This window comes from Oncorhynchus mykiss, chromosome 11 (assembly GCF_057628025.1).
Source record: "Oncorhynchus mykiss isolate SJ-2025 chromosome 11, ASM5762802v1, whole genome shotgun sequence".
Taxonomy (NCBI): domain Eukaryota; kingdom Metazoa; phylum Chordata; class Actinopteri; order Salmoniformes; family Salmonidae; genus Oncorhynchus; species Oncorhynchus mykiss.
In genome coordinates, this window is record NC_143032.1 from 87,447,066 (window position 1) to 87,470,926 (window position 23,861).

The 23,861-nt window shown below is 41.5% G+C and overlaps 1 protein-coding gene across 4 annotated transcripts in view; it reads left to right on the plus strand.

Annotated features, from left to right (window-relative positions):
• Positions 1-23,861, plus strand: part of kank1a (KN motif and ankyrin repeat domains 1a) — a 175,300-nt gene that overhangs the window by 138,913 nt on the left and 12,526 nt on the right. For all 4 annotated transcript variants that reach the window (XM_036936602.2, XM_090191293.1, XM_090191291.1 and 1 more), the window contains 5 exons: positions 14,072-14,218; positions 16,675-16,774; positions 18,977-19,189; positions 21,580-21,667; positions 23,498-23,717. In XM_036936602.2, coding sequence (XP_036792497.2) covers positions 14,072-14,218; positions 16,675-16,774; positions 18,977-19,189; positions 21,580-21,667; positions 23,498-23,717 — 768 coding nt within the window. The remainder of the gene's footprint in view (positions 1-14,071; positions 14,219-16,674; positions 16,775-18,976; positions 19,190-21,579; positions 21,668-23,497; positions 23,718-23,861) is intronic.

Below are 23,861 nucleotides of genomic sequence, written 5' to 3' on the forward strand. Positions count from 1 at the left end.
ACTGATGTTGTTCTGGTGGTATAGAGTATTGATCATAGACTATGTAACTGATGTTGTTCTGGTGGTTTAGAGTATTGATCGGGGACTATGTAACTGATGTTCTGGTGGTTTAGAGTATTGATCGGGGACTATGTAACTGATGTTCTGGTGGTTTAGAGTATTGATCATAGACTATGTAACTGATGTTCTGGTGGTATAGAGTATTGATCGGGGACTATGTAACTGATGTTCTGGTGGTATAGAGTATTGATCGGGGACTATGTAACTGATTTTCTGGTGCCGTTCGGGCAGTTTAGAATATTGATCATAGACTATGTAACTGATGTTCTGGTGGTTTAGAGTATTGATCGGGGACTATGTAACTGATGTTCTGGTGGTATAGAGTATTGATCATAGACTATGTAACTGATGTTCTGGTGGTTTAGAGTATTGATCGGGGACTATGTAACTGATGTTCTGGTGGTTTAGAGTATTGATCATAGACTATGTAACTGATGTTGTTCTGGTGGTTTAGAGTATTGATCGGGGACTATGTAACTGATGTTCTGGTGGTATAGAGTATTGATCGGGGACTATGTAACTGATGTTCTGGTGGTATAGAGTATTGATCATAGACTATGTAACTGATGTTCTGGTGGTTTAGAGTATTGATCGGGGACTATGTAACTGATGTTCTGGTGGTATAGAGTATTGATCATAGACTATGTAACTGATGTTCTGGTGGTTTAGAGTATTGATCATAGACTATGTAACTGATGTTCTGGTGGTTTAGAGTATTGATCGGGGACTATGTAACTGATGTTCTGGTGGTATAGAGTATTGATCGGGGACTATGTAACTGATGTTGTTCTGGTGGTTTAGAGTATTGATCGGGGACTATAACTGATGTTCTGGTGGTTTAGAGTATTGATCGGGGACTATGTAACTGATGTTCTGGTGGTTTAGAGTATTGATCATAGACTATGTAACTGATGTTCTGGTGGTTTAGAGTATTGATCATAGACTATGTAACTGATTTTCTGGTGCCGTTCGGGCAGTTTAGAATATTGATCATAGACTATGTAACTGATGTTCTGGTGGTTTAGAGTATTGATCGGGGACTATGTAACTGATGTTCTGGTGGTATAGAGTATTGATCATAGACTATGTAACTGATGTTCTGGTGGTTTAGAGTATTGATCGGGGACTATGTAACTGATGTTCTGGTGGTTTAGAGTATTGATCGGGGACTATGTAACTGATGTTCTGGTGGTTTAGAGTATTGATCGGGGACTATGTAACTGATGTTCTGGTGGTTTAGAGTATTGATCATAGACTATGTAACTGATTTTCTGGTGGTTTAGAGTATTGATCATAGACTGTGTAACTGATGTTCTGGTGGTTTAGAGTATTGATCATAGACTATGTAACTGATGTTCTGGTGGTTTAGAGTATTGATCGGGGACTATGTAACTGATGTTGTTCTGGTGGTTTAGAGTATTGATCGGGGACTATGTAACTGATGTTCTGGTGGTTTAGAGTATTGATCATAGACTATGTAACTGATTTTCTGGTGGTTTAGAGTATTGATCGGGGACTATGTAACTGATGTTCTGGGGGTTTAGAGTATTGATTGGGGACTATGTAACTGATGTTCTGGTGGTTTAGAGTATTGATTGGGGACTATGTAACTGATGTTCTGGCGGTTTAGAGTATTGATTGGGGACTATGTAACTGATGTTCTGGTGGTTTAGAGTATTGATCGGGGACTATGTAACTGATGTTGTTCTGGTGGTATAGAGTATTGATTGGGGACTATGTAACTGATGTTGTTCTGGTGGTTTAGAGTATTGATCGGGGACTATGTAACTGATGTTCTGGTGGTATAGAGTATTGATCATAGACTATGTAACTGATGTTCTGGTGGTATAGAGTATTGATCGGGGACTATGTAACTGATGTTGTTCTGGTGGTATAGAGTATTGATCGGGGACTATGTAACTGATGTTCTGGTGGTTTAGAGTATTGATCGGGGACTATGTAACTGATGTTGTTCTGGTGGTTTAGAGTATTGATCGGGGACTATGTAACTGATGTTCTGGTGGTATAGAGTATTGATCATAGACTATGTAACTGATGTTGTTCTGGTGGTTTAGAGTATTGATCGGGGACTATGTAACTGATGTTGTTCTGGTGGTATAGAGTATTGATCGGGGACTATGTAACTGATGTTCTGGTGGTTTAGAGTATTGATCATAGACTATGTAACTGATGTTCTGGTGGTATAGAGTATTGATCGGGGACTATGTAACTGATGTTGTTCTGGTGGTTTAGAGTATTGATCGGGGACTATGTAACTGATGTTCTGGTGGTATAGAGTATTGATCGGGGACTATGTAACTGATGTTGTTCTGGTGGTATAGAGTATTGATCATAGACTATGTAACTGATGTTGTTCTGGTGGTTTAGAGTATTGATCATAGACTATGTAACTGATGTTCTGGTGGTATAGAGTATTGATCGGGGACTATGTAACTGATGTTGTTCTGGTGGTATAGAGTATTGATCATAGACTATGTAACTGATGTTGTTCTGGTGGTATAGAGTATTGATCGGGGACTATGTAACTGATGTTCTGGTGGTATAGAGTATTGATCATAGACTATGTAACTGATGTTCTGGTGGTTTAGAGTATTGATCGGGGACTATGTAACTGATGTTGTTCTGGTGGTTTAGAGTATTGATCATAGACTATGTAACTGATGTTCTGGTGGTATAGAGTATTGATCATAGACTATGTAACTGATGTTCTGGTGGTATAGAGTATTGATCGGGGACTATGTAACTGATGTTCTGGTGGTATAGAGTATTGATCATAGACTATGTAACTGATGTTCTGGTGGTATAGAGTATTGATCATAGACTATGTAACTGATGTTCTGGTGGTATAGAGTATTGATCATAGACAATGTAACTGATGTTCTGGTGGTTTAGAGTATTGATCGGGGACTATGTAACTGATGTTGTTCTGGTGGTTTAGAGTATTGATCATAGACTATGTAACTGATGTTCTGGTGGTTTAGAGTATTGATCATAGACTATGTAACTGATGTTCTGGTGGTTTAGAGTATTGATCATAGACTATGTAACTGATGTTCTGGTGGTATAGAGTATTGATCATAGACTATGTAACTGATGTTGTTCTGGTGGTTTAGAGTATTGATCATAGACTATGTAACTGATGTTGTTCTGGTGGTTTAGAGTATTGATCGGGGACTATGTAACTGATGTTCTGGTGGTATAGAGTATTGATCATAGACTATGTAACTGATGTTGTTCTGGTGGTTTAGAGTATTGATCGGGGACTATGTAACTGATGTTGTTCTGGTGGTATAGAGTATTGATCGGGGACTATGTAACTGATGTTCTGGTGGTTTAGAGTATTGATCGGGGACTATGTAACTGATGTTGTTCTGGTGGTTTAGAGTATTGATCGGGGACTATGTAACTGATGTTCTGGTGGTATAGAGTATTGATCATAGACTATGTAACTGATGTTGTTCTGGTGGTTTAGAGTATTGATCGGGGACTATGTAACTGATGTTGTTCTGGTGGTATAGAGTATTGATCGGGGACTATGTAACTGATGTTCTGGTGGTTTAGAGTATTGATCATAGACTATGTAACTGATGTTCTGGTGGTATAGAGTATTGATCGGGGACTATGTAACTGATGTTGTTCTGGTGGTTTAGAGTATTGATCGGGGACTATGTAACTGATGTTCTGGTGGTATAGAGTATTGATCGGGGACTATGTAACTGATGTTGTTCTGGTGGTATAGAGTATTGATCATAGACTATGTAACTGATGTTGTTCTGGTGGTTTAGAGTATTGATCATAGACTATGTAACTGATGTTCTGGTGGTATAGAGTATTGATCGGGGACTATGTAACTGATGTTGTTCTGGTGGTATAGAGTATTGATCATAGACTATGTAACTGATGTTGTTCTGGTGGTATAGAGTATTGATCGGGGACTATGTAACTGATGTTCTGGTGGTATAGAGTATTGATCATAGACTATGTAACTGATGTTCTGGTGGTTTAGAGTATTGATCGGGGACTATGTAACTGATGTTGTTCTGGTGGTTTAGAGTATTGATCATAGACTATGTAACTGATGTTCTGGTGGTATAGAGTATTGATCATAGACTATGTAACTGATGTTCTGGTGGTATAGAGTATTGATCGGGGACTATGTAACTGATGTTCTGGTGGTATAGAGTATTGATCATAGACTATGTAACTGATGTTCTGGTGGTATAGAGTATTGATCATAGACTATGTAACTGATGTTCTGGTGGTATAGAGTATTGATCATAGACTATGTAACTGATGTTCTGGTGGTTTAGAGTATTGATCGGGGACTATGTAACTGATGTTGTTCTGGTGGTTTAGAGTATTGATCATAGACTATGTAACTGATGTTCTGGTGGTTTAGAGTATTGATCATAGACTATGTAACTGATGTTCTGGTGGTTTAGAGTATTGATCATAGACTATGTAACTGATGTTCTGGTGGTATAGAGTATTGATCATAGACTATGTAACTGATGTTGTTCTGGTGGTTTAGAGTATTGATCATAGACTATGTAACTGATGTTGTTCTGGTGGTTTAGAGTATTGATCGGGGACTATGTAACTGATGTTCTGGTGGTATAGAGTATTGATCATAGACTATGTAACTGATGTTGTTCTGGTGGTTTAGAGTATTGATCGGGGACTATGTAACTGATGTTCTGGTGGTATAGAGTATTGATCATAGACTATGTAACTGATGTTGTTCGGGCAGTTTAGAGTATTGATCGGGGACTATGTAACTGATGTTGTTCGGGCAGTTTAGAATATTGATCATAGACTATGTAACTGATGTTGTTCGGGCAGTTTAGAGTATTGATCATAGACTATGTAACTGATGTTCTGGTGGTTTAGAGTATTGATCATAGACTATGTAACTGATGTTCTGGTGGTATAGAGTATTGATCATAGACTATGTAACTGATGTTCTGGTGGTTTAGAGTATTGATCGGGGACTATGTAACTGATGTTCTGGTGGTATAGAGTATTGATCATAGACTATGTAACTGATGTTCTGGTGGTATAGAGTATTGATCGGGGACTATGTAACTGATGTTGTTCTGGTGGTTTAGAGTATTGATCGGGGACTATGTAACTGATGTTCTGGTGGTTTAGAGTATTGATCATAGACTATGTAACTGATGTTCTGGTGGTTTAGAGTATTGATCATAGACTATGTAACTGATGTTCTGGTGGTATAGAGTATTGATCATAGACTATGTAACTGATGTTCTGGTGGTTTAGAGTATTGATCGGGGACTATGTAACTGATGTTCTGGTGGTTTAGAGTATTGATCATAGACTATGTAACTGATGTTCTGGTGGTTTAGAGTATTGATCGGGGACTATGTAACTGATGTTCTGGTGGTTTAGAGTATTGATCGGGGACTATGTAACTGATGTTCTGGTGGTTTAGAGTATTGATCGGGGACTATGTAACTGATGTTCTGGTGGTTTAGAGTATTGATCGGGGACTATGTAACTGATGTTCTGGTGGTATAGAGTATTGATCATAGACTATGTAACTGATGTTCTGGTGGTATAGAGTATTGATCATAGACTATGTAACTGATGTTCTGGTGGTTTAGAGTATTGATCGGGGACTATGTAACTGATGTTCTGGTGGTATAGAGTATTGATCATAGACTATGTAACTGATGTTCTGGTGGTATAGAGTATTGATCGGGGACTATGTAACTGATGTTGTTCTGGTGGTTTAGAGTATTGATCGGGGACTATGTAACTGATGTTCTGGTGGTTTAGAGTATTGATCATAGACTATGTAACTGATGTTCTGGTGGTTTAGAGTATTGATCATAGACTATGTAACTGATGTTCTGGTGGTATAGAGTATTGATCATAGACTATGTAACTGATGTTCTGGTGGTTTAGAGTATTGATCGGGGACTATGTAACTGATGTTCTGGTGGTTTAGAGTATTGATCATAGACTATGTAACTGATGTTCTGGTGGTTTAGAGTATTGATCGGGGACTATGTAACTGATGTTCTGGTGGTTTAGAGTATTGATCGGGGACTATGTAACTGATGTTCTGGTGGTTTAGAGTATTGATCGGGGACTATGTAACTGATGTTCTGGTGGTTTAGAGTATTGATCGGGGACTATGTAACTGATGTTCTGGTGGTATAGAGTATTGATCATAGACTATGTAACTGATGTTCTGGTGGTTTAGAGTATTGATCGGGGACTATGTAACTGATGTTCTGGTGGTTTAGAGTATTGATCATAGACTATGTAACTGATGTTCTGGTGGTTTAGAGTATTGATCGGGGACTATGTAACTGATGTTCTGGTGGTTTAGAGTATTGATCGGGGACTATGTAACTGATGTTCTGGTGGTTTAGAGTATTGATCGGGGACTATGTAACTGATGTTGTTCTGGTGGTATAGAGTATTGATCATAGACTATGTAACTGATGTTCTGGTGGTATAGAGTATTGATCATAGACTATGTAACTGATGTTCTGGTGGTTTAGAGTATTGATCATAGACTATGTAACTGATGTTCTGGTGGTTTAGAGTATTGATCGGGGACTATGTAACTGATGTTCTGGTGGTTTAGAGTATTGATCATAGACTATGTAACTGATGTTCTGGTGGTTTAGAGTATTGATTGGGGACTATGTAACTGATGTTCTGGTGGTATAGAGTATTGATCGGGGACTATGTAACTGATGTTGTTCTGGTGGTTTAGAGTATTGATCATAGACTATGTAACTGATGTTCTGGTGGTTTAGAGTATTGATCATAGACTATGTAACTGATGTTGTTCTGGTGGTTTAGAGTATTGATCATAGACTATGTAACTGATGTTCTGGTGGTTTAGAGTATTGATCATAGACTATGTAACTGATGTTCTGGTGGTTTAGAGTATTGATCATAGACTATGTAACTGATGTTCTGGTGGTATAGAGTATTGATCGGGGACTATGTAACTGATGTTGTTCTGGTGGTTTAGAGTATTGATCGGGGACTATGTAACTGATGTTCTGGTGGTATAGAGTATTGATCATAGACTATGTAACTGATGTTCTGGTGGTTTAGAGTATTGATCATAGACTATGTAACTGATGTTGTTCTGGTGGTATAGAGTATTGATCGGGGACTATGTAACTGATGTTCTGGTGGTTTAGAGTATTGATCATAGACTATGTAACTGATGTTCTGGTGGTATAGAGTATTGATCATAGACTATGTAACTGATGTTCTGGTGGTTTAGAGTATTGATCATAGACTATGTAACTGATGTTCTGGTGGTATAGAGTATTGATCGGGGACTATGTAACTGATGTTCTGGTGGTTTAGAGTATTGATCATAGACTATGTAACTGATGTTCTGGTGGTATAGAGTATTGATCATAGACTATGTAACTGATGTTCTGGTGGTTTAGAGTATTGATCATAGACTATGTAACTGATGTTCTGGTGGTATAGAGTATTGATCATAGACTATGTAACTGATGTTCTGGTGGTTTAGAGTATTGATCATAGACTATGTAACTGATGTTCTGGTGGTTTAGAGTATTGATCATAGACTATGTAACTGATGTTCTGGTGGTTTAGAGTATTGATCATAGACTATGTAACTGATTTTCTGGTGCCGTTCGGGCAGTTTAGAATATTGATCATAGACTATGTAACTGATGTTCTGGCGGTTTAGAGTATTGATCATAGACTATGTAACTGATTTTCTGGTGGTTTAGAGTATTGATCGGGGACTATGTAACTGATGTTCTGGTGGTATAGAGTATTGATCGGGGACTATGTAACTGATGTTCTGGTGGTATAGAGTATTGATCATAGACTATGTAACTGATGTTCTGGTGGTTTAGAGTATTGATCATAGACTATGTAACTGATTTTCTGGTGGTTTAGAGTATTGATCGGGGACTATGTAACTGATGTTCTGGTGCCGTTCGGGCAGTTTAGAGTATTGATTGGGGACTTATGTAACTGATGTTCTGGTGCCGTTCGGGCAGTTTAGAGTATTGATTGGGGACTTATGTAACTGATGTTCGGGCAGTTTAGAGTATTGATCGGGGACTATGTAACTGATGTTCTGGTGGTTTAGAGTATTGATCATAGACTATGTAACTGATGTTCTGGTGCCGTTCGGGCAGTTTAGAGTATTGATTGGGGACTTATGTAACTGATGTTCGGGCAGTTTAGAGTATTGATCGGGGACTATGTAACTGATGTTCTGGTGGTTTAGAGTATTGATCATAGACTATGTAACTGATGTTCTGGTGCCGTTCGGGCAGTTTAGAGTATTGATCGGGGACTATGTAACTGATGTTCTGGTGCCGTTCGGGCAGTTTAGAGTATTGATCGGGGACTATGTAACTGATGTTCTGGTGCCGTTCGGGCAGTTTAGAGTATTGATCGGGGACTATGTAACTGATGTTCTGGTGCCGTTCGGGCAGTTTAGAGTATTGATCGGGGACTTGGTTTATTTTTTATTTTAGTGTTTGTTATTTTGTTTTTTACCCCCTTTTCGCCCCAATTTCGTGGTATCCAATTTGTATCCAGTCTTGTCTCATCGCTGCAACTCCCGTACGGACTCGGGAGAGGCGAAGGTTGAGAGCCGTGTGTCCTCCGAAACACAACCCAACCAAGCCGACACTGCTTCTTGACACAATGCCCGCTAAACCCTTCGGAAGCCAGCCTCACCAATGTGTCGGAGGAAACACCGTACACCTGGCGACCGTGTCAGCGTGCACTGCGCCCGGCCCGCCACAAGAGTCGCATCCCTGCCGGCCAAACCCTCCCCTAACCCGAACAATGCTGGGCCAATTGTTCACCGCCCCATGGGTCTCCCGGTCGCGGCCGGCTGTGACAGAGCCTGGACTCAGTGCCTTAGACCACTGCGCCGCTCGGGGGGCCCCTTTCTGGGTGATTTGGGATGTTTTATTTGTGCTTACCATGACTGTGTTTTTGTATATTTATGTTGTATTATACAAGGGCGCATTTGAAAAAGAGACCTACACTACCGTTCAAAAGTTTGAGGTCACGTAGAAATGTCCTTGTTTTTGAAAGAAAACATAAAATTGATCAGAAATACAGGGTAGACATTTTTAATGTTGTAAATGACTATTGTAGATGGAAATTACTGATTTTTAAAATGGAATATCTACATTTTTATTTATTTTTTATTTCACCTTTATTTAACCTTTATTTAACCAGATGCTAGTTGAGAACTGTGACCTGGCCAAGATAAAGCAAAGCAGTGCGACACAAACAACAACACAGAGTTACACATAAACAAACGTACAGTTAATAACACAAAATTAAATAGAAAAATCTATGTACAGTGTGTGCAAATGTAGAAGAGTAATAAATAGATAGAGGTGAAAATAATTACAATTTAGCATTAATACTGGAGTGATAGATGTGCAGATGATGATGTGCAAGTAGAGATACTGGGGTACTGGAGCAAAAGAGCTGCAAAGTAAATAAAAACAGTATGTTGATGAGGTAGATGGGTGGGCTATTTACAGATGGGCTGTGTACAGGTACAGTGATCGGTAAGCTGCTCAGGTTGTATCTCTGGATAAGCTGGTTATAATGGGAGAGGTCACAGCATGTGAGTGGAACTAGGGGCTCCATTGTAAACTAAAACAATGATAACTAACCTGAACAACAGTATACAAGGCATATTGACATCTGAGAGAGACATACAGCGAGGCATACAGTAATCACAGGTGTTTATAAGTGTGTCAAATCGGAGGGCCTGTTGTCCGGACCTCTGGCAGTCTCTGTGGGGGTGCCACAGGGTTCAATTCTCGGGCCGACTCTTTTCTCTGTATATAACAATAATGTCGCTCTTGCTGCTGGTGATTCTCTGATCCACCTCTACGCAGACGACACCATTCTGTATATACAGTGCCTTGCGAAAGTATTCGGCCCCCTTGAACTTTGCGACCTTTTGCCACATTTCAGGCTTCAAACATAAAGATATAAAACTGTATTTTTTTGTGAAGAATCAACAACAAGTGGGACACAATCATGAAGTGGAACGACTTTCAGCTCATACAAGGAGAAGACTGATCAGAGATGCAGCCAAGAGGCCCATGATCACTCTGGATGAACTGCAGAGATCTACAGCTAAGGTGGGAGACTCTGTCCATAGGACAACAATCAGTCGAGTATTGCACAAATCTGGCCTTTATGGAAGAGTGGCAAGAAGAAAGCCATTTCTTAAAGATATCCATAAAAAGTGTTGTTTAAAGTTTGCCACAAGCCACCTGGGAGACACACCAAACATGTGGAAGAAGGTGCTCTGGTCAGATGAAACCAAAATTGAACTTTTTTGGCAACAATGCAAAACGTTATGTTTGGCGTAAAAGCAACACAGCTGAACACACCATCCCCACTGTCAAACATGGTGGTGGTGGCAGCATCATGGTTTGGGCCTGCTTTTCTTCAGCAGGGACAGGGAAGATGGTTAGAATTGATGGGAAGATGGATGGAGCCAAATACAGGACCATTGTGGAAGAAAACCTGATGGAGTCTGCAAAAGACCTGAGACTGGGACGGAGATTTGTCTTCCAACAAGACAATGATCCAAAACATAAAGCAAAATCTACAATGGAATGGTTCAAAAATAAACATATCCAGGTGTTAGAATGGCCAAGTCAAAGTCCAGACCTGAATCCAATCGAGAATCTGTGGAAAGAACTGAAAACTGCTGTTCACAAATGCTCTCCATCCAACCTCACTGAGCTCGAGCTGTTTTGCAAGGAGGAATGGGAAAAAAATGCAGTCTCTCGATGTGCAAAACTGATAGAGACATACCCCAAGCGACTTACAGCTGTAATCGCAGCAAAAGGTGGCGCTACAAAGTATTAACTTAAGGGGGCTGAATAATTTTGCACGCCCAATTTTTTTGTTTTTGATTTGTTAAAAAAGTTTGAAATATCCAATAAATGTCGTTCCACTTCATGATTGTGTCCCACTTGTTGATTCTTCACAAAAAAATACAGTTTTATATATTTATGTTTGAAGCCTGAAATGTGGCAAAAGGTCGCAAAGTTCAAAGTTCAAGTTCAATCTCAGTTCACTGGTCACGATAACAACACCCACCCGTAGCACACGTTCCAGCAGGTATATCTCACTGATCATCCCCAAAGCCAACAGCTCATTTGGCCGCCTTTCCTTCCAGTTCTCTGCTGCCAGTGACTGGAACGAATTGCAAAAATCGCTGAAGTTGGAGACTTTTATTTCCCTCACCAACTTTAAACATCAACTATATGAGCAGCTAACTGATCGCTGCAGCCGTACATAGTCCATCTGTAAATAGCCCACCCCCCAATCTACCTGCCTCATCCCCATACTGTTTTTATTTTGTTTACTTTTCTGCTTTTTTGCACACCAGTATCTCTACTTGCACATCATCATCTGCTCATTTATCACTCCAGTGTTAATCTGTTAAATTGTAACTATTCGCTCCTATGGCCTATGTATTGCCTACCTCCTCATGCCTTTTGCACACAATGTATATTGACTTTTTTTTCCCTACTGTGTCATTGATTTGTTTGTGTTATTGGCTTGTTTATTGTTTACTCCATGTGTAACTCTGTGTTGTTGTCTGTTCACACTTCTTTGCTTTATCTTGGCCAGGTCGTAGTTGTAAACGAGAACTTGTTCTCAACTGGCCTACCTGGTTAAATAAAGGTGAAATAAAATTTTAAAAAATAAACACTGAACTCTATCTGAGAAGTAGTTGGTGAACCAGGCGAGGCAGTCATTTGAGAAGCCAAGGCTATTAAGTCTGCTGATAAGAATGCGGTGATTGACAGAGTCGAAGGCCTTGGCCAGGTCGATGAAGACGGCTGCACAGTACTGTCTTTTATCAATTGCGGTTACGATATCGTTTAGGGTTCGATTACAGACTCAAAATGGACATTAACAAAGAACTTTCTTCTGAAACTCGTCAGTCTGTTCTTGTTCTGAGATATTTAGGCTTTTCCATGCGAGATATTGCCAAGAAACTGAAGATCTGTGTGGAGTCCCCCCTTTGCTGCAATAATAACCTCCACTCTTCTGGGAACGCGTTCCACTAGATGTTGGAACATTGTTTCGGGGACTTCTATTCATCCACAATAGCATTAGTGAGGTCGGACACTGATGTTGGGCGGTTAGGCCTGGCTCGCAGTCTGCATTCCAATTCATCTAAAGGTGGGGTTGAGGTCAGGGTTCTGTACAGGCCTGTCAAGTTCTACCACACTGACCTCGATTTGTCATTCTGAAACAGGAAAGAGCCTTTCCCAAACTGTTGCCACAAAGATGGAAGCACAGAATCGTCTAGAATGCCATTGTATGCTGTAGCGTTAAGATTTCCCTTCACTGGAACTAAGGGGCCTGAACCATGAAAAACAGCCCCAGACCATTATTCCTCCTCCACCAAACTTTACAGTTGGCTCAATGCCTTCGGGCAGGTAGCATTCTCCTGGAATCCGCCAATCCCAGATTCGAATGTCGGACTGCCAGATGGTAAAGAGTAATTCATCACTCCAGAGAATGCGTTTCCACTACTCCAGAGTCCAATGGCACCGAGCTTTACACCACTCCAGCTGACGCTTGGCATTGCGCATGGTGATCTTCGGTTTGTGTGCAGCTGCAAGGCCATGGAAACCCATTCATGAAGGTCCTGACAAACAGTTCTTGTGCTGACGTTGTTTCCGGAGGAAGTTTGGAACACGCTTCAGCACTCGGCAGCACTTCAGCACTCAGAACTGACTTGTTGGAAAGGTGGCATCCTGTGATGGTGCCATGTTGAAAGTCACTGAGCTATTCAGTAAGGCCATTCTACTGCCAATGTTTGTCTATGGAGATTGCATTGCGGTGTGCTAGATTTTATAGGCCTGTCAGCAACAGGTGTGGCTGAAATTATAATCCACTAATTTGAAGGGGTGTCCACATACTTTTGTACAAGCCAAACAAGTTACTGCCACCTTGTGTTCTGGGGTATTTTGACACTATTGGATCAGTGAGGTATCTGTGATATATGAACAAACATAAAGTGAACTGCCGAGGTGTTAAGCACCTTTCAACAGTCAGTATCTTTAGGGGTTCAGAGCCCTAGATGAACAGGCAGAACCAGCATAGGACTCAACGGACACTTGTTGTTTCTGTCTTAAGCTACAACTGATTCATAACCCTTCTCTGTTATGTAACGCTGGAATGGTAGCCTGGTAGCCATGTGCTGGGCACTCATTTCTAGCAGCTACTTGGTACCACTTGGGTGTGTGGTAGAAGTGTACATACATGTCTGCTGTTGCACATAATCAGCCCACTTCTCCCTAATGCTTGTTCACCTCGCTGCTTATATGGACTCCGCTGAGTATTCAAATAGTGTTGGCGAATTCAAGAAGCAGGACATTCCAGTGGTAGTTGATCAGATGATGCTGAAGCCAAGTCTCTAACTGCTTCCAGTTCAGTAGCCTCATGGAACCAGACAGACGGTCTCTGGACGCAGATCAGAGAACTAGTCCGGTGTTCTACTCCTTGAAGACAGACTCCTGTTGTACTCTTTAACTGCCTCCTCTGAACACTTTTAATAACAGACTCCTGCTTTAGTATTTGAGTGTCGTCCTCGGCTATTGTACTTTTCGTGTGTCCCCCTCTGTCTATATCTGTCCTCTTCCTGTGTCCCCCTCTGTCTATATCTGTCCTCTTCCTGTGTCCCCCTCTGTCTATATCTGTCCTCGTCTTGTGTCCCCTTCTGTCTATATCTGTCCCCTTCTGTCTATATCTGTCCTCTTCCTGTGTCCCCTTCTGTCTATATCTGTCCTCTTCCTGTGTACCCTTCTGTCTATATCTGTCCTCTTCCTGTGTCCCCTTCTGTCTATATCTGTCCCCTTCTGTCTATATCTGTCCTCTTCCTGTGTCCACTTCTGCATCTGACTCCTCCCCTCTTCTGTGATTGGTCCAGATCGGGTTCAGCTGCAGGTGTCCAGTGAAGTCATGCAGAGTTCAGAGGTTAGCCAGACGGAGGTAGTGTCACATGACCCCAGGTCCCCGCCCAGCCCGGCCACGCTGAAGCACCGCATGGACCAGCAGATGTCCAGCGCCTTGAACGGTACGGAACTACTACTAATCTGGCAACACACAGAACTACTACTAATCTGGCAACACACAGAACTACTACTAATCTGGCAACACACAGAACTACTACCAATCTGGCAACACACAGAACTACTACCAATCTGGCAACACACATAACTACTACCAATCTGGCAACACACAGAACTACTACCAATATGACAACCAATGGAACTACTTCCAATCTGGCAACACACATAACTACTTCCAATCTGGCAACACACAGAACTACTACCAATCTGGCAACACACAGAACTACTACCAATCTGGCAACACACATAACTACTACTAATCTGGCAACACACAGAACTACTACCAATATGACAACCAATGGAACTACTTCCAATCTGGCAACACACATAACTACTTCCAATCTGGCAACACACATAACTACTACCAATCTGGCAACACACATAACTACTACCAATCTGACAACACACAGAACTACTACCAATCTGACAACACACAGAACTACTACCAATCTGGCAACCAATGGAACTACTTCCAATCTGGCAACACACATAACTACTTCCAATCTGGCAACACACAGAACTACTACCAATCTGACAACACACAGAACTACTACCAATCTGACAACACACAGAACTACTACCAATCTGGCAACACACAGAACTACTACTAATCTGGCAACACACAGAACTACTACTAATCTGTCAACACACAGAACTACTACCAATATGACAACCAATGGAACTACTTCCAATCTGGCAACACACTCTAACACACACACACACACACAATACATTACTCCTGCACGATACCGTGCTACGGCTGGACTGGCCTCTCAATCTGGCAACGCTTCTCAGGCACAGAACTATACTGTTCCCTACTACTGTTGGAAAAACCCCACAGCCCATTTATAATGTTTGAGATAGCTGGAGCTGTAGGACTTGTTACCCTGCTACACAGACAAGGGCTAGCTAGAGGTCTTGTTACCCTGCTACACAGACACAGGGGCTAGCTGGAGGACTTGTTACCCTGCTACACAGACACAGGGGCTATCTAGAGGCCTTGTTACCCTGCTACACAGACACAGGGGCTAGCTGTAGGACTTGTTACCCTGCTACACAGACACAGGGTTAGCTAGAGGCCTTGTTACCCTGCTACACAGACACAGGGGCTAGCTGGAGGCCTTGTTACCCTGCTACACAGACACCGGGGCTAGCTAGAGGCCTTGTTACCCTGCTACACAGACACAGGGGCTAGCTGTAGGACTTGTTACCCTGCTACACAGACACAGGGGCTAGCTGGAGGCCTTGTTACCCTGCTACACAGACACAGGGGCTAGCTAGAGGCCTTGTTACCCTGCTACACAGACACAGGGGATAGCTGTAGGATTTGTTACCCTGCTACACAGACACAGGGGCTAGCTAGAGGCCTTGTTACCCTGCTACACAGACACAGGGGATAGCTGTAGGACTTGTTACCCTGCTACACAGACACAGGGGCTAGCTAGAGGCCTTGTTACCCTGCTACACAGACACAGGGGATAGCTGTAGGATTTGTTACCCTGCTACACAGACACAGGGGCTAGCTAGAGGCCTTGTTACCCTGCTACACAAACACAGGGGATAGCTGTAGGACTTGTTACCCTGCTACACAGACACAGGGGCTAGCTAGAGGCCTTGTTACCCTGCTACACAGACACAGGGGCTAGCTGTAGGACTTGTTACCCTGCTACACAGACACAGGGGCTAGCTGGAGGACTTGTTACCCTGCTACACAGACACAGGGGCTAGCTGTAGGACTTAAGTAAGCATTTCACTGTGAGGTCTACTACACCTGTTGTATTCAGCATTTCACTGTGAGGTCTACTACACCTGTTGTATTCAGCATTTCACTGTAAGGTCTACTACACCTGTTGTATTTAGCATTTCACTGTAAGGTCTACTACACCTGTTGTATTCAGCATTTCACTGTAAGGTCTACTACACCTGTTGTATTCAGCAGTTCACTGTAAGGTCTACTACACCTGTTGTATTCAGCATTTCACTGTAAGGTCTACTACACCTGTTGTATTCAGCATTTCACTGTGAGGTCTACTACACCTGTTGTATTCAGCATTTCACTGTAAGGTCTACTACACCTGTTGTATTCAGCATTTCACTGTGAGGTCTACTACACCTGTTGTATTCAGCAGTTCACTGTGAGGTCTACTACACCTGTTGTATTCAGCATTTCACTGTGAGGTCTACTACACCTGTTATATTCAGCATTTCACTGTGAGGTCTACTACACCTGTTGTATTCGGCACATGTGACTAATAACATTTGATTCGTCCTGACATGGGTCCTTTTGTTCGATGGATCAGGGGTCATGAACAAAATAGGTGACATACCGTACATTCATGTCCTCCAGATTTATATGTTCATTAATAAGTGTTGTCTCCTCCCTTTCATTCATCCCTCCCAGGTCGTAAGAGCGCCCTGAAGTCCATCATGAAGAAGAAAGATGGCCGCCACGTTTCTTTGGGAACCAAGAAGAACCTACAGTTTGTAGGAGTCAATGGAGGGTCAGTCTGCAGGATGTAGTTATTACAACAGTTCCTAGAGCAGTGGTATTCACAGTCGGGGTTACGACTCAGGTAATTGCAGTGGGGTTGCCAGAAATTCTGTAGAATAAAATGGGGGCCCTGCTGAGAAAGTTTGAATACCACTGGTCTAGAGACTGTGATTTGAACTGTTCAATGCAAACAGCTAATAGTAGAACCATTTTGAATGTGTATCTCTGTAGTACGTTTGTATCAGTAGCCATTTTGAATGTGTATCTCTGTAGTGCGTTCGTATCAGTAACCATTTTGAATGTGTATCTCTGTAGTGCGTTCGTATCAGTAGCCATTTTGAATGTGTATCTCTGTAGTGCGTTCGTATCAGTAGCCATTTTGAATGTGTATCTCTGTAGTGCGTTCGTATCAGTAGCCATTTTGAATGTGTATCTCTGTAGTGCGTTTGTATCAGTAGCCATTTTGAATGTGTATCTCTGTAGTGCGTTCGTATCAGTAGACATTAAAACAAAAATAATAATCCGAGACAATGGAAATAAATTGGCAACTTTTGCAATCCCAGTTTATATTATTGTTCACATTATTATTATTAGTGGTAGTAGTATTATTACTATTATTAGTCACATTTCAACAAATCTACCGAGTATATACTGTATGTGTTTTCAAATCAATCAGTAAATCAATAGTATCTACAGGCAGCCCAAATCAATCAGTCAATCAACAGTATCAACAGGCAGCCCAAATCAGTCAGTCAATCAACAGTATCAACAGGCAGCCCAAATCAGTCAGTCAATCAACAGTATCTACGGGCAGCCCAAATCAGTCAGTCAATCAACAGTATCTACAGGCAGCCCAAATCAGTCAGTCAATCAACAGTATCTAGAGGCAGCCCAAATCAGTCAGTCAATCAACAGTATCAACAGGCAGCCCAAATCAGTCAGTCAATCAACAGTATCTACAGGCAGCCCAAATCAGTCAGTCAATCAACAGTATCTAGAGGCAGCCCAAATCAGTCAGTCAATCAACAGTATCAACAGGCAGCGCAAATCAATCAGTCAATCAACAGTATCAACAGGCAGCCCAAATCAATCAACGGTATCTACAGGCAGCCCAAATCATTCAACGGCATCCACAGGCAGCCCAAATCAATCAACAGTATCTACAGGCAGCCCAACTCAATCAGTCAATCAACAGTATCTACAGGCAGCCCAAATCAATCTACAGTATCTACAGGCAGCCCAAATCGATCAACGGCATCCACAGGCAGCCCAAATCAATCAACGGCATCCACAGGCAGCCCAAATCAATCAACGGCATCCACAGGCAGCCCAAATCAATCAACAGTATCAACAGGCAGCCCAAATCAGTCAGTCAATCAACAGTATCTACAGGCAGCCCAAATCAGTCAGTCAATCAACAGTATCAACAGGCAGCCCAAATCAGTCAGTCAATCAACAGTATCAACAGGCAGCCCAACTCAGTCAATCAACAGTATCAACAGGCAGCCCAAATCAATCAGTCAATCAACAGTATCAACAGGCAGCCCAAATCAATCAACGGTATCTACAGGCAGCCCAAATCAATCAACGGTATCTACAGGCAGCCCAAATCAATCAACGGTATCTACAGGCAGCCCAAATCAATCAACGGCATCCACAGGCAGCCCAAATCAATCAACAGTATCCACAGGCAGCCCAAATCAATCAACAGTATCAACGGGCGGCCCAAATCAGTCAGTCAATCAACAGTATCTACGGGCAGCCCAAATCAGTCAGTCAATCAACAGTATCAACAGGCAGCCCAAATCAGTCAGTCAATCAACAGTATCTACAGGCAGCCCAAATCAGTCAGTCAATCAACAGTATCAACAGGCAGCCCAACTCAGTCAATCAACAGTATCAACAGGCAGCCCAAATCAATCAACGGTATCTACAGGCAGCCCAAATCAATCAACGGCATCCACAGGCAGCCCAAATCAATCAACAGTATCTACAGGCAGCCCAAATCAATCAACAGTATCTACAGGCAGCCCAAATCAATCAACAGTATCTACAGGCAGCCCAAATCAATCAACAGCCCAAATGCAGGAAGAAGTATGATGTAGTATTATGCTCCTGGCTGGTTGTGTTTTCTTTCTAAAACCTGACTGACATGCAGTAGTTCTGTGAGATAGTGTTGACTTTGTCTTCCCCTGTTGGCGTTCTGATGCAGGTACGAGACAACGTCGAGTGATGAATCAGAGGACAGCAGCTCCTCTGATACAGAAGAGGAGGAGGAAGAGGAGGAGGAAGAGGAGCAGAAGGTGTTCGGAGGAGGAGAGGAAGCTGAAGAGAGGAACACAGAGGAATTCCAGAATGAGGGAGCAGTGGAAGCGGGAGGGAGTGAAGAGGAGGGAGGAGGAGACAAGCTGGAGATGAGAGAGAGGTGGGTTGAGTGAATTCAGGGGAGAAAGGAAGCCGGTACGGCTTCCCGGGAAATTAATAGTGGGGGTACGCCGTACCGGTAAAACAAAACTTATCACAATCATTTAAATGAAATGCCAAGAAAAATAAATTACACCATTATCGCATGTCAGCTCCATGAACATTTGCAAATGATAAAAATATTTTATGTTCAAACAGCTCTCCTGTGAAGTTGTGACTTGCGACATACGCCTAGTTTCCTGAATTGGGTCACATAAAGGAAATGAAAGGAAACACATATTAAAAAAGTAGGAGAACAACTCGTAGGCAAACCGATAGTCCAGCCATCCACATGTTGTCTTCCCCATTCGGTAGCAACTCCTCCAACACTCGATTTCATCTGTTAGCTTTTTTCCTCATTGAGGAAACATCTTCTTTCGTCTCCAAACTTCCATTGAACTTTTCAGTAGACAGAGACTGCAAAGAAACCCTTAAATTATTGTGAAGGTAACTATTTTCACAAGCTGTGGTACTTACTTAATTGTGAGAAGCCATGCTTGTTGCTGTGATCAGAGTTTTTTTGGTGCTATTAAGAAAAACTGGGAACTCGAGTGGTCTTTAGGTGTAGAAGGATTCCGACTTTGAATTCCAAGTTGGATGACCGTTCAAAACTGTGTTCCCAGTCGGAGGTAGTTTTTTTCCAGAGTTCCCAGTTTTCTTGAAGTCTGAAGTCGGATATTTCAGTTCCAAGTTGCTGTTTTCAATTGCGGCATTTCTACCACTGTTTTTGTTGTTGTTGTTGTTGCGCACTAGCTCCCTACATTATCACTGCAAGCGCTATTTGATTCACTAGATACTCTACACGCCCACGTTCTGGATAGCTGATCGAACAGCCAATGAAAAGGTACCCACCCAGGCTCAGCGAGGAGAATAAGAGAGAGGGGTTGTACGCCAAAGTTACACATAGTCGAATTCAATACGTAAATTCCAAACTTCTGACATTTAATAAATTACTAATTACATGACCCTCCCTGGACTAAATAAAAAAAGCAAAACCCTCTCCCATTTTCCTCCGGGTAGCAGTTGCATTCATTTCGACCGGTCCCTAAACGTAATTCTATGATTAGACCCACTGAGATCATACTACATTAATAGAGGTTCTATATGTAATTATATGATTAGACCCACTGAGATCATACTACATTAATAGAGGTTCTATATGTAATTCTATAATTAGACCCACTGAGATCGTACTACATTAATAGAGGTTCTATATGTAATTATATGATTAGACCCACTGAGATCATACTACATTAATAGGGGTTCTATATGTAATTCTATAATTAGACCCACTGAGATCGTACTACATTAATAGGGGTTCTATATATAATTCTGTGATTAGACCCACTGAGATCATACTACATTAATAGGGGTTCTATATGTAATTCTATGATTAGACCCAGTGAGATCATACTACATTAATAGGGGTTCTATATGTAATTCTATGATTAGACCCACTGAGATCATACTACATTAATAGGGGTTCTATATGTAATTATATGATTAGACCCACTGAGATCATACTACATTAATAGGGGTTCTATATGTAATTCTATGATTAGACCCACTGAGATCGTACTACATTAATAGGGGTTCTATATGTAATTATATGATTAGACCCAGTGAGATCATACTACATTAATAGGGGTTCTATATGTAATTCTATGATTAGACCCAGTGAGATCATACTACATTAATAGGGGTTCTATATGTAATTCTATGATTAGACCCACTGAGATCATACTACATTAATAGGGGTTCTATATGTAATTCTATGATTAGACCCACTGAGATCGTACTACATTAATAGGGGTTCTATATGTAATTATATGATTAGACCCACTGAGATCATACTACATTAATAGGGGTTCTATATGTAATTATATGATTAGACCCACTGAGATCATACTACATTAATAGAGGTTCTATATGTAATTCTATGATTAGACCCACTGAGATCGTACTACATTAATAGGGGTTCTATATGTAATTATATGATTAGACCCACTGAGATCATACTACATTAATAGGGGTTCTATATGTAATTCTATGATTAGACCCACTGAGATCATACTACATTAATAAGGATTCTATATGTAATTCTATGATTAGACCCACTGAGATCATACTACATTAATAGGGATTCTATATATAATTCTGTGATTAGACCCATTGAGATCATACTACATTAATAGAGGTTCTATATCTAATTCTGTGACTAGGGTGATTAATAACATAGTACGTCCTATACCAGTAAGAAACCACATCTACTTTCACCCCTAGATTTGGAAAATAAAGAAATTGTCCATTTGTCTGAATTAAATTCAGAGTCCTGTCTCTCTGTCTCTCCAGGTTTGAGTTGAGTGAGAAGATGTTGGCTGCCTGTAACGTGTTGAAGAACCACCTGAATGATGGCAAGGCCTTAACCAGTAAAGATGTGGTGAGCAACAGTTATTAACTCTGCTTCTGAACAATTCTACCTATTTTTTTCTCTTTCTCAATTCAATGGGCTTTATTGTCATGGGAAACCTATGTTTACATTGCCAAAGCAAGTGAAGTAGATAATAAACAAAAGTGAAATGTACAAGACAAATGAACAGTAAATATTACACTCACATAAGTTCCAAAAGACTAAAGACATTACAAATGGCATATTTGCAAATAGTTAAAGTACAAAAGGGAAAAGAAAGGAAAATAAATACATGTACAATGGTGTTTGTTCTTCACTGGTTGACCATTTCTTGCTGCAACAGGTCACACATCTTGCTGCTGTGATGGCACACTGTGGTATCTCACCCTGTAGATATGGGAGTTTATCAAAATTGGGTTTGTTTTTTAATTCTTTGTGGGTCTTTGAAGTCTGAGGGAAAATATGTGTCTCTAATATGGTCATACATTTGACAAGAGGTTAGGAAGTGCAGCTCAGTTTCCACCTCATTTTGTGGGCAGTGAGCACATAGCCTGTCTTCTCTTGAGAGCCATGTCTGCCTACGGCGGCCTTTCTCAATAGCAAGGCTATGCTCACTGAGTCTGTACATAGTCAAAGCTTTCCTTAATTTTGGGTCAGTCACAGTGGTCAGGTATTCTGTCACTTTGTACTCTCTGTTTAGAGCCAAATCGCATTCTAGTTTGCAGTTTTTTGTTAATTATTTCCAATGTGTCAACTAATTATCTTTTAGTTTTCTCATGATTTGGTTGGGTCTAATAGTGTTGCTGTCCTGGAGAAGAGTCCCTTAAGCAAGCTGGTCCTGGGTCTCTGTTCATAAACACAAACACACCCCACAGAGCCCCAGGACCAGCTTGCTTAAGGGACTCTTCTCCAGGTTCATCTCTCTGTAGGTGATGGCTTTGTTATGGAAGGTTTGGGAATTGCTTCCTTTTTAGGTGGTTGTAGAGATTTTAACGTCTCTTTTCTGGATTTTAATAATTAGTGGGTATCGCCCTAATTCTGCTCTGCATGCATTATTTGGTGTTTTATGTTGTACACAGAGGATATCTCAATTTGGTGTTTATCCTATTTTGTGAATTATTGGTTGGTGAGCGGACCCCAGACCTCACAACCATAAAGGGCAATGGGTTCTATAACTGATTCAACTATTTTTAATCAGATCCTAATAGGGATGTCAAATTTATGTTCCTTTTGATGGCATAGAAGGCCCTTTTTGCATTGTCTCTCAGATCGTTTACAGCCTTGTGGAAGTTACCTGTGGTGCTGATGTTCAGGCCGAGGTATGTATAGTTTTTTGTGTGCTCTAGGACAAAGGTGTCTAGATGGAATTTGTATTTGTGGTCCTGGAAACTGGACCTTTTTTGGAACAACATTATTTTTGTCTTACTGAGATTAACTGTCAGGGCCCAGGTCTGACAGAATCTGTGCAGAAGATCTAGGTGCTGTTGTAGGCCCTCCTTGGTTAGCTCTCTCTCTCTCTCCTTGTATTGTCCCACTCACTATTGTCTGTCCAAACAACTCTTGTCTCTCTCAGCACAGTAGAGTCAGGAACTAACTCCGCTGCAAGTCCATTTTACTCAGGTTTCCTCCTCTTTTCTCTACTGGGCTGTCGGCCCGGCAGATTTCTGGCAGAGGATGCCGTCTGCTCTGACGATTGTCCTGATTTTATGTTTGCCGTAGCTCACAAGAACAATGAAGAAATGAACCATCACTAACATTTATTTATGAGATTTGACTCACTGTAAAGCAACTCCTATTCACATCACAGCAGCACTGTTCTAGTGGTTCACAGTGTCTGATCTCTCTGTCGCCGTCCTCTAGAGAGCCTGTGTGAACACAGTTCAGAGCGAGTGGTTCTGGGTGTCCAGTCAGAAGACGGTGGTGCCCGGCATAGTGGAGGACTATTTGACAGCGTTCCGTGACATCTCCCCGGCCATGCTGCGTCACATTGTCAACATGGCGGACGGTAACGGAAACACAGCGCTCCACTACAGCGTGTCACACTCCAACTTCCACATCGTCAAGACGCTGCTCAACGCAAGTGAGGGAAACATACAGTCTCTCTGTTCTCCTGTCTGTCTAGTGTTACATCATACAGTCTCTCTGTCCTCCTGTCTGTCTAGTGTTACAACACTAGTTAGTGTTAAATAAATAAACATTTAAACAAAATGTTGTTTACTTCAAC